Source organism: Pristiophorus japonicus, chromosome 16, assembly GCF_044704955.1.
Source record: "Pristiophorus japonicus isolate sPriJap1 chromosome 16, sPriJap1.hap1, whole genome shotgun sequence".
Classification (NCBI taxonomy): Eukaryota; Metazoa; Chordata; class Chondrichthyes; family Pristiophoridae; genus Pristiophorus; species Pristiophorus japonicus.
Window position 1 is genome coordinate 53,224,176 of NC_091992.1, and position 15,650 is coordinate 53,239,825.

General features: G+C 45.4%; 1 protein-coding gene across 3 annotated transcripts in view; it reads left to right on the forward strand.

The window, feature by feature from the left end:
• The first annotated feature begins 8,124 nt into the window (after window positions 1-8,124).
• Window positions 8,125-15,650, forward strand: part of bckdk (branched chain ketoacid dehydrogenase kinase) — a 123,537-nt gene continuing 116,011 nt past the window's right edge. For all 3 annotated transcript variants that reach the window (XM_070858126.1, XM_070858127.1, XM_070858128.1), the window contains exon 1: window positions 8,125-8,680. In XM_070858126.1, coding sequence (XP_070714227.1) covers window positions 8,405-8,680 — 276 coding nt within the window. In that variant the 5' untranslated portion in view covers window positions 8,125-8,404. The remainder of the gene's footprint in view (window positions 8,681-15,650) is intronic.

Here is a 15,650-nt window from a genome sequence, read left to right on the forward strand (position 1 = left end):
ACGAGATACAGATAGCGAACCCAAAGATGCAGAGAACAGTGGGCATCCTGGAGAAATTCTCGGAGGGAGATGATTGGGAAATTTTGGGGGAGAGCCTCGACCAACAAGCTAGATGGGGAAGAGAACGCTGCCAAATGAAGGGCAATCCTCCTCACCGTCTGTGGGGCACCAACGTATTGCCTCATGAAGAATCTGCTCGCTCCAGTGAAACCCACGGAGAACTCGTACGACGATTTGGGCACATTGGTCCGAGAGCATTTGAACCCGAAGGAAAGCGTTGTGATGGCGAGGTACCGGTTCTACACCTACAAACAGTCTGATGGTCAGGAAGTGGCGAGATATGTGACCAAGCTAAGACACCTTGCAGGCTATTGCGAATTTGAAGGACATTTGGAGCACATGCTGAGAGACTTTTTCATACTTGGCATTGGCCACGAAATCATACTTCGCAAACTTTTGACTGTAGAGACCCCAACCTTGAGTAAGGCCATAGCGATAGCCCAGGCGTTCATTGCCACCAGTGACCATACGAAGCAAATCTCTCAGCACACAAGTGATGTTGTTTTCGAATCGTAACGTACAGGGCAGGTCACACATACCTGCAGCTACATGTCCGCAAATGTCTGAGTCCACCATCAAGGGTGATGAATGAAAGGCCATTAACACCTTGTTGGCGCAGCGGGCGTGATCATCGTTTCCATTCATGCCCATTTAGAGTACATTTGCAAGGGCTGTGGAACAATGGGACACCTCCAACGAGTGTGCAGGTGAGCTGCAAAGCCTGTTCAACCTGAAAACCACCATGTTGCAGAGGAGGACAGATCCACGGAGGATCACTACGAACCAGAGCCTCAGATCGAGGAGGCAGAGGTACATGGAGTGCATACATTCACCACGAATTGTCCCCCGATAATGCTGAATGTTGAACTAAATGGACTCCCGGTGTCAATGGAGCTGGACACGGGCGCGAGCCAGTCCATCATGGGCAAAAAGACTTTTGATAAATTGTGGTGCAGCAAAGTCTCAAGGCCAGTCTTAACTCCAGTTCGCACGAAACTAAGAACTTACACGAAAGAACTGATTCCTGTAATCAGCAGTGCTACCGTAAAGGTCTCCTATGATGGAGCAGTGCACAAGCTACCACTCTGGGTGGTACCGGGCGATGGTCCCACGCTGCTCGGCAGGAGCTGGCTAGGAAAGATACGCTGGATCTGGGACGATGTCCGGGCGCTATCGCCCACTGACGACACTTCGTGTGCCCAGGTCTTAAATAAATTTCCTTTGCTGTTCGAACCAGGCATCGGGAAATTCCAAGGAGCAAACGTGCAGATCCACCTAATTCTGGGGGCGTGACCCATCCATCACAAGGCGAGAGCAGTACTGTACATGATGAGAGAAATGGTAGAGATCGAGCTAGACCAGCTGCAAAGAGAGGGCATCATTTTCCCAATCGAGTTCAATGAGTGGGCCAGTCCTATCGTCCCAGTCCTCAAGGGAGATGGCACAGTCAGAATCTGTGGCGATTACAAAATAACTATCAATCGTTTCTCTCTACAGGACCAATACCCACTACCAAAAGCCGACGACCTCTTTGCAACGCTGGCAGGAGGAAAGACGTTCACGAAGCTGGATCTGACTTCAGCCTACATGACGCTGGAACTGGGGGAATCATCGAAGGCCCTCACCTGCATCAACACGCACAAAGGTCTTTTTGTTTATAATAGATGCCCGTTTGGAATCCGGTCGGAGGCGACGATATTCCAGAGAAATATGGAAAGCTTACTGAAGTCGGTCCCACACACACTGGTCTTCCAGGACGACATCTTGGTCACAGGTCGGAACACAGTCGAGCATCTGCAGAACCCGGAAGAGTTTCTTAGCCGACTCAACCGCGTGGGGCTCAGGTTAAAATGCTCGAAGTGCATTTTCCTGGTGCCTGAAGTGGAGTTGCTGGGAAGGAGGATTGCGGCGGACGGCATCAGGCCCACCAACGTGAAGATGGAGGCAATCGAGAACGCACCGAGGACACAGAACGTGACAGAGCTGCGGTCGTTTCTGGGACTCCTGAACTACTTTGGTAACTTCTTACCGGGTCTCAACACACTGTTAGAACCATTGCATGTCTTACTACGAAAAGGGGATGAATGGGTTTGGGGCAAAAGCCAAGAAAATGCCTTTGTAAAAGCGAGAAAATTGTTATGATCAAACAAATTCCTTGTGTTGTATGATCCATGTAAGCGTTTGGTACTTCCATGTGATGCGTCGTCATATGGCATCGGGTGTGTATTGCAACAAGCTACTGATTTCGGGAAACTGCAACCGGTTGCTTATGCATCCAGGAGTCTGTCTAAGGCTGAGAGAGCCTACAGCATGATTGAGAAAGAAGCGTTAGCATGTGTCTATGGGGTAAAGAAAATGCATCAATACCTGTTTGGACTAAAATTCGAATTGAAAACTGACCACAAGCCACTTATATCCCTCTTCTCCCAGAGTAAAGGGATAAATACCAACGCATCGGCCCGCATCCAGAGATGGGCGCTCACATTGTCCGCATACAACGACTCCATCCGCCACAGGCCAGGCACAGAAAACTGCGCCGATGCTCTCAGTAGGCTGCCATTGCCCACCACGCGGGTGGAAATGGCGCAGCCCGCATATCTAGCCATGGTTATGGAAGCATTTGAGAGTGAGCAATCACCCGTCACTGCCCGGCAGATCAAAACCTGGACAAGCCAGGACCCCTTATTATCTCTAGTCAAAAGCTGTATGCTTCACGGGAGCTGGTCCAGTGTCACAGTGGAAATGCAGGAAGAAATAAAGCCGTTCCAGCGGCACAAAGGTGAAATGTCTATACAGGCAGACTGCCTTCTGTTGTGCAATCGAATAGTGATCCCCAAGAAGGGCAAAGACACCTTCATCAATGACCTGCACAGTACCCACCCAGGCATCGTAATGATGAAAGCGATAGCCAGATACCATGTGTGGTGGCCCGGTATCGATGCGGACTTGGAGTCCTGCGTGCACAGATGTAATACATGCTCGCAGTTAAGCAATGTACCCAGGAAGGCGCTGCTAAGTTTATGGTCTTGGCCCTCCAAACCGTGGTCTAGGGTACACGTCGACTATGCAGAGCCGTTCTTGGGTAAAATGTTCCTTGTGGTTGTAGACGCGTACTCCAAGTGGATTGAATGTGAGATAATGTCGGCTAGCACGTCCGCTGCCACTACTGAAAGCCTGCGGGCCATGTTTGCATTTCACGGCTTACCCGATGTCCTGGTGAGCGACGACGGGCCATGTTTTACCAGTGCTGAGTTCAAAGAATTCATGACCCATAACGGGATCAAACATGTCACATCTGCTCTGTTTAAACCAGCGTCCAGTGGTCAGGCAGAGAGCAGTGCAAACCATCAAGCAAGGCTTGGAGAGGGTAACTGAAGGCTCATTGCAGACTCGACTATCCCGAGTCCTGCTTAGCTACCGCACGAGACCACACTCACTCACTGGGATCCCACCTGCTGAACTGCTCATAAAAAGAGCACTTAAGACAAGGCTCTCGTTAGTTCACCCTGATCTACATGAACAGGTAGAGAGCAGGCGACTTCAACAAATGTGTCACATGAGTTTGAAATCAATGATCCTGTATTTGTATTAAATTATGGACAAGGTCCCAGGTGGCCTCCCGGCACTGTCGTGGCCAAAGAGGGGAGCAGGGTGTTTCGGATCAAACTTTCAAATGGACTCGTTCACCGGAAACACTTGGACTAAATCAAACTCAGATTCACGGACTATCCTGAGCAACCCACCTTGGACCCTACCTTTTTGAACCCCCAACATACACACCAGTGACAACCGGCACCATGGTTGACCATGAAGCAGAACCCATCATCCACAGCAGCCTAGCAGGGCCCAATACACCAGGCAGCCCAGCTGCACAGCGAGGGCCCAACAAATGATTCAACAACACCAGTTTTCACACCGAGACGATCAACCAGGGCAAGAAGGGCCCCATATCGACTCACATTGTAAATAGCTACACTATTGACTTTGGGGGTGGGCGGGGGCGGGAGTGTTATATATGTAATCTTGTATTTACTCTGTACTGCCACCAGAGGGCTCATCCCCTGGAGTCCCAAGGGATCCCATAATCCCTTGGGAGCACAGGTATTTAAAGAGGCTTTACAGGTTGGAGAGGCACTCTGGAGACCTGCAATAAAAGACTACGGTCACACTTTACTTTGAGCTCACAGTGTTCAGTCTGACTCTTTCTCCATACACAACACTCTGTTCATGTCCCCCTTTAGAATTGTACCCTCCTCATTCTTCCTACCAAATTGTATCACTTCGTACTTTTCAGTGTTAAATTTCACCTGCCACATGTCTGCCCATTCCACCAGCCTATCTGTCTTCTTGAAGTCCATCACTATCTTCCTCACTGTTCACTATACATTCAAGTTTTGTGTCAACTGCAAAGTTTGAAATTGTGCTCTGTACACCCAAGTCTAAGTCATTAATATATATCAAGAAAAGCAGTGGTCCTAGTACCAACCTATATTTGGACTTTCAGAAGGCATTTGACAAGATGCCACATAAAAGATTACTGCACAAGATAAAAGTTCACGGGGTTGGGTGTAATATATTAGCATGGATAGAGGATTGGCTAACTAACAGAGAACAGAGAGTAGGGATAAATGGTTCATTCTCTGGTTGGCAACCAGTAACTAGTGGGGTGCCGCAAAGGGGTTCAGTGCTTGGACCCCAACTATTTACAATCTATATTAATGACTTGGAAGAGGGGACTGAGTGTAACGTTGCCAAGTTTGCTTTTCCTCCCATCTTTGTATTGTCAACAATGTGTGAGGAGGACACACAAAATCTGCAAAAGGACATAGACAGGCTAAGTGAGTGGGCAAAAATTTGGCAGATGGAGTATAATGTTGGAAAGTGTGAGGTCATGCACTTTGGCAGAAAAAAAATCAAAGAGCAAGTTATTATTTAAATGGAGAAAGATTGCAAAGTGCTGCAGTACAGCGGGACCTGTGTATACTTGTGCATGAAACACAAAAGGATAGTATGCAGGTACAGCAAGTGATCAGAAAGGCCAATGGTATCTTGGCCTTTATTGCAAAGGGAATGGAGTATAAAGACAGGGAGGTTTTGCTACAGCTATAGTATTGGTGAGGCCACACCTGGAATACTGCATGCAGTTTTGGTTTCCATATTTATGAAAGGATATACCTGCTTTGGAGGCAGTTCAGAGAAGGTTCACTAGTTTGATTCTGGGGATGAGGGAGTTGACTTATGAGGAAAGGTTGAGTAGGTTGGGCCTCTTCTCATTGGAATTCAGAAGAATGAGAGGTGATCTTATCGAAACGTATAAGATTATGAGGGGGCTTGACAAGGTGGATACAGAGGGGGTGTTTCCACTGATGGGAGAGACGAGAATCAGAGGGCATAATCTTAGAAAAGGGGCCACCCATTTAAAACAGAGATGAGGAGAAATTTCTTCTCTCAGAGGGTTGTAAATTTCTGGAATTTGCTGCCTCAGAGAACTGTGGAAGCCTGGACATTGAATAAATTTAAAAAAGAATAGATAGTTTCTTAAACGATAAGGGGTTATGGGGAGCGGGCAGGGAAGTGGAGCTGTGTCCATGATCAGATCAGCCATGATCTTATTGAATGTCGGAGCAGGCTCGAGGGGCCGTATGGCCTACTCCTGTTCCTATTTCTTATGTTCTTATAACCCCTGGGGAACACCGCTGTATACCTTTCTCCAGTCCAAAAAACAAACTACTCTGTTTCCTATCACTTAGCCAATTTCGTATCCCTGCTGCCACCATCCTTTTTATTCCATGGGCTTCAACTTTGCTGGCAAGCCTATTATGTGGCACTTTATCAAAATTCTTTTGGAATTCCATGGACACCACATTAATCACATTGCCCTCATCAACCCTCTGTTACCTCATCAAAAAACTCAATCATGTTAGATAAACACGATTTGCCTGTCACTTCCTCAGACAAGGCAAGATTTGTCAGGCAGGATCTTCCCTTTCTAAAGCCATGTTGCTTTGCATTTATTCGATTATTCTCATGCAGATACATCTCGGGTTTTCTTCAAGTGATTGATTCCATTATTTTATCAGTTATCGATGTTAAACCAATGGGTATGTCATTGCTTGCATTAGATTTATCTCTTTATATAAATATAGGAATTACATTAGCTGCATTGGTATCAGCTGTAGCACTTTCACCTGAGGCAGAATCTGGTGGGTTCAAGTTCCACTCCAGAATGTTGAGCACAAAATCTAGGCTAACACTCGAGTGCAGTACTGAGGGCTGCACAGTCAGAGGTGCCATCTTTCAGATGAGATGTTAAACCGAGGACGCCATGTCTGCCCTCTTGGGTGAATGTAAGAGATCTCATCGCACTATTGAAAAAAGAGCAGGAGAATGCTCCCTGGTGTCCTGGACAATACTTATCTCTCAACGAACACCTAAAAATATATTATCTGGTCATTATTTTGTTGCTGTTTGTGGGACCTTGCTGTGCACTACATACAATGCTTACACTTCAAGAAGTACATCATTGGCTGTAAAGCACTTTGAGATGTCCTGAGGTTGTGAAAAATGCACTATAAATGCAAGTTCTTTTCTTTATATTTGAAGACATGTCTTCAATTTAAAGTTGTCACCAGGAAAGTGAGGAGAAAGCATGTCTTTTAATGCTTTGCCACAGGGAGGGGTCGTAGCAGCGATCGTTGCTCCTTTTAAGGAAAAATTGGATAAATATTTGAAGTAGAGAACAATACATGGTTATGAGGAGAGAGCGGAGCAATGGGATTAGATTTGGATTGCTCCAGCGATGTGCAAGTACATACATGATGGGCAATTGGCCTCCCTGTTCTGTCCAGTCGTCTTGGATCCCTTTGCCACTGGACCAAGACCTTGCTCGTCAAGCCCGTGTGGTGTGCAACGGCCACCCCACCTTAAAAGAATTCACGCACAGGCATCTTCCATCATTTAAAAAGAGTTCATCAGTCACCTGAGTACTCATTTTTAGTGTGGAATGAAGTCATCCTTGATCCCGAGGGACTGTCTATGATGATTGATTAATCTTCTATGGTTCTCAGTCAGGCAACATTTTCATTATTACTATTGAATTTCCTATAGCATTACGTATGTCAGATGACTGCTGGTTTATAACAACAGTTATATAATCTGCTGCTAAGGTAGAGTTCGCTTTGTGTTTTGTCCCTTTCGGGCCACAGTCTAATTACTGTAAATCCTGAGGTCAATTAAAGGCTGATTGCTGTTCATGAGAGAAAATTAAAAATTATAGATACTTTCAAATGTTCAGAATGATTGATTTGAAAGATTATTATTTGCAGATTTCAATCGCATCAATGAAAACTCAAAATGATGTGAATTTCTGTGCTTCTAGATCTCCATATTGGCAAATAAGTTTGAAAACAAATTTTCATTGAGATAATACCCAAGAACAGTACAATCTAACCAGGGGAATGGGTGGGTGTGGGCACTCCTTTTTCACTTCTGAGACTAGTTAATGTTCTCTGCTGCAGAACAATTAACCCTTTTTCTCCGCAGAGGCTGACTGAGTTTGTAACATTTTGTGATTTTTGTTTCAGATTTCCAGCATTTGCTGTTCATCCTTTCTATTTGCAGTGCTAAAGTGACTACGTTGACTAAACTGGACTTTGAAACGCTGGCTCTTTGATTGTAAAGGTAAAGTTCTCCGCTGTTCCTCAAGTATCTTGCACAAATATAGGAAATGCTGATTGCAAGATGAAGTAGTCGTGGCATCGTTGCTTGGAACTGTTGATATCCCAATTAACAGTGAACTGCAGGGATTTTTAACCAATACTGTTGCTTAAGTGCAGTATTTTAAGATGCATTTTTCGTAACTAAGGTTTAAATTTGCGGCAGTAGTGATGTCATTCCTTCTTGTAAACTTAACCCCAGTGAAACACAAAATTGATTTATCGTGACGTCTGCAGTATCCAACTGCTGTCGGGTAGATTCTTTCCGCCGATTGGTGCTGAGGTTATTAATATTTAAATTGAAGGCTGGAGCAGGCCAATGAGTGAGATTGGGCAGTTGTTGTTTGTCCTTGGGGACAGCGGCAGCAGTCGGCTTGCTGCATGACTGAAACGCACAAGCAGATACTCCAAGCTGGCGTTTGGCTCTCAGCTGCAAGATGGATATGGATCGCAAGGGCTGTTGGGCTGACCCAAGTAGGCAAAGTTGCCTGGAAAGCAAAGATCTAATGTGTCTGTTAATGGACTAAAACCAATAATAGGAAAGGGGTAAACCGACATCGGAAGGGTGAAAAAGGCAACAACAAAAAAGAGAGGGTTGCGTGCAGCCAGCAGGCTACTCCAAGGTGGAAATGATGGCCAACAGATCAGGAGGTCGAGCAGCCGTGCTGACCGTATTGTATGCCAGGGGTGGAGGATCCAGACTGTATCCACTCAGATTGCATCCATTCCCCGTTTCTCCCGTTCTCGGCGCCGCTGCAACCCCGCTGAGTCCTGCAGGCGGGTTCACCTCGAAGAGGTGGAGGTCCACTTCCTCCATGACAGGCTATTCTGAACTAGCCAGGGAACGATCTAAAACTGTCACCTCTTTCTACAATCAATCTGCGATTGATGCAGCAGCTGAAAAGGTCAAGATGATATATCTTTTGTCTTTTCCAAGCTTGTGTTTTTGCAGAGGTGGGGGGGGGGGGCATTTTTCAACACGATTATGGCGATAATTACTAAATAACACTTCACATATATAGCGAATAATGAACTCAAATCTCCGGGTTAGTGAATACTGACTGCATGGATTTCAAGTCCTGTTATTTGAATTTGAATAGGGGTGCAATTATTTAGGTTAACGTTAAGTATAGTCGGATCTGTATTTTAGGAATCTACAAATATTTTATTTGTGACAGTACTGAGTTCTAAGTTGGTGCATGGCGTTCGATAGGACACTGTTGTGACTGAACGTCTATCTTCCTCCCCCTCCCCCAGCTTGTTTACTACATGGTGCTTTTATATTTGCTCATAATATTTTTCAGTTGCCACTCTCGAGAAGCGAGAAACTAATTAATCGGTATTTCCTGTTTGTGCAACTGAGTAATGTCAATCCTATAATAAAAGGTGTTTAAATGTATTTTTAACTAACTGCTTGAAATAGCTGCCGGCGAGTGGAGCAATTATGTAACATCAGACGGAGGGGGGAGGGGGGCGGAACTCCACCAAGCCTGTGTGCAGAATAATAAAAAGCACATCATGTTTTCCGAATTAATGCCTGAACTGCCTGAACCAATTTTTGAGAGCTGTTGGAGGTGTAAATTTACCCCCTCTCATTTAGACTGGATAGGGATTACGGGTGCTGGTCACCTTCCCATTCCCAATATATATTTTTAATTGTCTTATCTCTCTCTTGGGATCTCCTCTGCACTATACACTAACCAATTGTCCAGTGGCCCTCTGTATCTGGCCACTAGGAGTCGGTGAGGGCAGCCAGCGGTAACTTCCATGCTATTTTGTCCCTCCCTCTGGACTGAAAATAAGATTTTTTTTTAGAAACAGGCAAAGTCCATTAGTTTCATTATTTTATAAATCTGCTGGTTTTAGATAGTGCTGAAATAGCAGAAAACTGTTTGACAATTTTAATTTCATTTGTTCGATTTTTCTTGGACACAAAGCCCTAGGAACAAGAAAGTGTTACTGTGCATCATTTGGATAAAGTCCCATTTCTCAGCCTAGTTTTGATATTTTCTATCAGAGTATGGTCCAATAGAAATCAGAGACCATTGTAGTCACAGGCACTAGTTTTAGTAAAAAACGCCTTACACACACTCACACCATACAAGTAAACGTACTTCATGTGTATATTTATTTAACAAATATCTACGACCATCAGCAAAGAAGTAAAATAATGGCAGCGATCAAAACACATTGGTACACTGCTTTTTTACCAACAAAAGCAAAAAAAAAGTACACATGCATATGCCATGCAAATATGAGTATTGAGATCATATACCCAATGATGGTGTCTGTACTCATTTATTTGCTTATCAGAAATGCAATTAGCCACATCTGGATTCCCATATTAGTCGCATGTGGCTAGTGGCTAATGTATTGGACAAAACTGCTCTATCACAGAAACCTTCATTGCCATGGTCCAGTGTAATACTGTACCAGATTGATTGCACATTGTGCTAACGTAGAGGCTGAAATTAAAAGAGCTGAGAAATTAATTACTTGCGACTGTCTTACGGAACCAGTATATTCTGCTTAACCACAGCCACATTGATTTCTTGACTGTTGTTGCATTCTCTTGTGAGCCAGCAGTTCAAAACAAACCTGTGCTGCCCAAAACATGTACTGACAAAGTCAACACTTGGCAATAAACTGAATTTTATGTTTACAAGACATGGTTTCCAAACAGGCTTATCTTAGATTCTGTGTGGATGACCCAAACTGCAAGAACATGTTCCATTAAATTCAGAATTCACTTACTGCACATTTAGCATGCAACTCAATAGTGAATAGGGTGTAGTTCTCACAATGCAAATGCTCCACAATAATAGAACATAAGAACATAAGAATTCGGAACAGGAGTAGGCCATCTAGCCCCTCGAACTTGCTCCGCCATTCAACAAGATCATGGCTGATCTGGCCGTGGACTCAGCTCCACTTACCCGCCCGCTCCCCGTAACCCTTAATTCCCTTATTGGTTAAAAATCTATCTATCTGTGACTTGAATACATTCAATGAGCTAGCCTCAACTGCTTCCTTGGGCAGAGAATTCCACAGATTCACAACCCTCTGGGAGAAGAAATTCCTTCTCAACTCGGTTTTAAATTGGCTCCCCCGTATTTTGAGGCTGTGCCCCCTAGTTCTAGTCTCCCCTACCAGTGGAAACAAACTCTCTGCCTCTACCTTGTCTATCCCTTTCATTATTTTAAATGTTTCTATAAGATCACCCCTCATCCTTCTGAACTCCAATGAGTAAAGACCCAGTCTACTCAATCTATCATCATAAGGTAACACCCTCATCTCCGGAATCAGCCCAGTGAATCGTCTCTGTACCCCCTCAAAAGCCAGTATATCCTTCCTTAAGTAAGGTGACCAAAACTGCACGCAGTACTCCAGGTGCGGCCTTACCAATACCCTATACAGTTGCAGCAGGACCTCCCTGCTTTTGTACTCTATCCCTCTCGCAATGAAGGCCAACATTCCATTCGCTTTCCTGATTACCTGCTGCACCTGCAAACTAACTTTTTGGGATTTAAGCACAAGGACCCCCAGGTCCCTCTGCACCGCAGCATGTTGTAATTTCTCCCCATTCAAATAATATTCCCTTTTACTGTTTTTTTCACCCCAAGGTGGATGACCTCACACTTTCCGACATTGTATTCCATCTGCCAAACCTTAGCCCATTCGCTTAACCTATCCAAATCTCTTTGCAGCCTTTCTGTGTCCTCTACACAACCCGCTTTCCCACTAATCTTTGTGTCATCTGCAAATTTTGTTACACTACACTCTGTCCCCTCTTACAGGTCATCTATGTATATTGTAAACAGTTGTGGTCCCAGCACCGATCCCTGTGGCACACCACTAACCACCGATTTCCAACCCGAAAAGGACCCATTTATCCCGACTCTCTGCTTTCTGTTCGCCAGCCAATTCTCTATCCATGCTAATACATTTCCTCTGACTCCGCGTACTTCTATCTTCTGCAGTAACCTTTTGTGTGGCACCTTATCGAATGCCTTTTGGAAATCTAAATACACCACATCCATTGGTCCACCTCTATCCACCATGCTCATTCTATCCTCAAAGAATCCCAGTAAATTAATTAAACATGATTTCCCCTTCATGAATCCATGCTGCATCTGCTTGATTGCACTATTCCTATCTAGATGTGCCGCTATTTCTTCCTTAATGATAGTTTCAAGCATTTTCCCCACTACAGATGTTAAACTAACCAGCCTATAGTTACCTGCCTTTTGTCTGCCCCCCTTTTTAAACAGAGGCGTTACATTAGCTGCTTTCCAATCCGCTGGTACCTCCCCAGAGTCCAGAGAATTTTGGTAGATTATAACGAATGCATCTGCTATAACTTCCGCCATCTCTTTTAATACCCTGGGATGCATTTCATCAGGACCAGGGGACTTGTCTACCTTGAGTCCCATTAGCCTGTCCAGCACTACCTCCCTAGTGACAGTGATTGTCTCAAGGTCCTCCCTTCCCACATTCCTGTGACCAGCAATTTTTGGCATAGTTTTTGTGTCTTCCACTGTGAAGACCGAAGCAAAATAATTGTTTAATGTCTCAGCCATTTCCACATTTCCCATTATTAAATCCCCCTTCTCATCTTCTAAGGGACTTTAGTCACTCTTTTCCGTTTTATATATCTGTAAAAACTTTTACTATCTGTTTCTATGTTTTGCGCAAGTTTACCTTCGTAATCTATCTTTCCTTTCTTTATTGCTTTTTTAGTCATTCTTTGCTGTTGTTTAAAATTTTCCCAATCTTCCAGTTTCCCACTAACCTTGGCCACCTTATACGGATTGGTCTTTAATTTGATACTCTCCTTTATTTCCTTGGTTATCCACGGCTGGATAATAATCTCCAGTAAATCACTGTGACACTGTATGGAGTCAGCCATCAATACAGCTGCAACCATATTGCTTTCCCTCCAGATGGCAACCATTGGCTCTTGCTAGGGTGCAGTTCCATGGGGAATGGCAGCCTTGCAGTTCTTTTTTGCTCAAGTCTTTATGTGTGAGCATGTCAGTGACTGTCAGCAGGCTATTCAACTATCCAATCCTGTCTTCACCCAACACTCGCATGCTTGTACTTTTGATCAGTGCTCATTGAGTAGCAATCAGGAGTGGGAATTCTCGATATATTTTTTTGCTTCGTAGCCCAGGCAGACTAAAGTACAAACCCCATTTGTGTTTACAGAACATCTGATACATAGATAGCAATCTCCCTGCCAATGATTCAGTAATTTTAGTCATTGAACCCCTAGGTCTGATCCCCAGTCCATGTTGGGTTAACTAGGGCAGTGGTAGAGGTACAATAATTGCATCAAATGCCCTGGGTTAGGGAAGGGTAAATGAGTCAGAGTTTCTCCTCTTTCCCCCATCCCATTTGATCTCTATCTAACAAGCCTTACTGGAAGTGTGCATTTGTGGATGTTGGATGAGGACAGGATTGGTGTCACTCTCTAGTTTCTCTCCTATCTCCCCTCATGCCCTCTCTGATCTCACCTTGCCCATGAGACCCACCTCCTGCTCTCTCGACCATATTCCCGCTAAACTTCAGACCACTCAACTTCCCTTCTTGGCTCCCTTGTTAGCTGATATTGTTAAAAAAGGTGAGCGGCGGCCTGGAGCAGCGTGGAGGTCCCGACCTGTGAGAGAGCATCAGCGGCAGGTCGGGGCCATAAAAGGAGCGATAAGCGGCGGCCTGGAGCAGTGTGGTGGCGTACCACTGCAAAGTACAGCGCGAGCTGGTGCAGGAGGTCGATGGCAGCGAAGAGGGCGCCTGAATTCGACGTCATCAAGGTCCAGGTCAGTGATTGGAGCGTCGGCAGGTACAGCAGGAGCAGCGAGGTCAGGGCGAAGGAGTGGCGAGTGATCGAAGAGCGACGCGATCAGGGCCCAGGAGAGGCATAGGCCCGGTGGCAGCACGGGCCAGCCCACACGGCGATTGTGTGCATGCACTAGATCCGTGCAGCAGAGCTGGTCTCCAGTCGTCTTGGTCAATCCTTGCCACGAGACCAAGACCTAACTCTGTCAAGCCCGTGTGGTGGCTGGTGTGCAACGGCCACCACACGTTTAAAAAAAGAAATCCATGCACAGGCATCTTCCACCCTTCAGGATGTAGTTCAGGACCTGGAACATTAGGTCCTTCATTGAAACACCTGTGAACTCATCCCTTTTTGGCGTGGAAGCAAGTCATCCTCGATACGAGGGACCGCCTACGATGATGATTGTTAATGGTTCTCTCTCCCCAGGTACCGTCCCTCCTTCAAATCTGCCGTCATCACCACTCTCCTTTCAAAAATAACCTTGACCCCCCCTCTGTCCTGTTAAACTACTACCCCATCTCCAACCTCCTTTTCCTCTCCAAAGTCCTTGAGCATGCTGTCATCTTCCAAATCCTTGCCCAGCTTTCCTGGAACGCCATGTTTGAATCCCTCCAATCAGGTTTCCGCCCCTGCCACAGTACTGAAACAGCTGTTATGAATGTCACAAATGACATCCAGCGTTAATGTGATAAAGGGAAACTATCCCTTCTCGACCTGTCTGTAGCCTTTGACACAGTTAATCACACCATCCTCAACGCCAGTCCACCATCATCCAGCTGGATGGGACTGCACTTGTCTGGTTCCATTCTTATCTATCTACTCGTAGCCAGAGAATCACCCACAACGGCTTCTCTTCCTGCTCCTGCACCATTATCTCTAGCTTTCCTCGAGGATATATCCTCGACTACATGCTGCCCCACGGTGATATCATCCGAAAACACAGCGTCAGTTTCCACATGTGCATTGACGACACCCAGCTCTAGCTCACCACCATCTTTCTTGACTCCTGCACTCTCTCTAAATTGTCAAACTGCTTGTCCAACATCCAGCAGAAATTTCCTCCAATTAAATATTGGGAAGACTGAAGCCATTGTCTTCAGTCTCCGCCACAAACTCCGTTCCCTAGCCACTGACTCCATCCCTCTCCCTGGCAACTTGTCTGAGGCTGCTGAACTAGACTGTTCACAACCTTAGCGTCATATTTGACCGAGTTGAGCTTCTGATCATATATCTGCACCATCCACCTCTGTAACATCGCCTGACTCTGCTCCTGCCTCAGCTCATCTGCTGCTGAAACTTTCATCCATGCTTTTGTTACCTCTAGATTTGACTGTTCCAAGGCATTCCTGGCTGACCTCCATGTTCTACCCTCCATAAACTTGAGGTCATCCAAAACTCGGCTGACTGTGTCCTAATTCGCACCAAGTCACGCTCACCCCTGTGCTCGTTGACCTTTATTGGCACCCGGTTAAGCAATGCCTCAATTTTTTAATTCTCATCCTTTTCAAATCTCTCTATGGCCTCGGCCTTGTCCCCGCCCTATCTCTGTAATTTCCTTCAGCCCTACAACCCTTCGAGATCTCTGCACTTCTCAGATTCTGGCACCTTGCGCATCCCCGATTTTAATCGTTCCACCCTTGGTGGCCGTGCTTTCAGGGAGTTTACAGTACAGTCACGGAGCATGCAATACACTCGGCGATTCGTATAAAACATTCAGGGAGCATTGCAGCAATCTCTTGGAATAGTGTAATACATTCTGGGATCCATACAGCACTTTCGGAATTAGTATAAAACATTTAGATTATGTAGCACACTTGGAATAGTATAACACATTCAGGGAGTGTGCAGCATACTCGGGAACTATATAACACATTCCGGGAGTAGTGCATCAAAAGCAGGGTTAGCATATCGCATTCAGGGAGTAGTGCAGCACACTTGATGATTAATGTAACACATTCAGGGAGTAGTGCAGCACACTTGATGATTAATGTAACACATTTAGGGAGTGTGTTGCACACTCGGATTAGTATAATTCG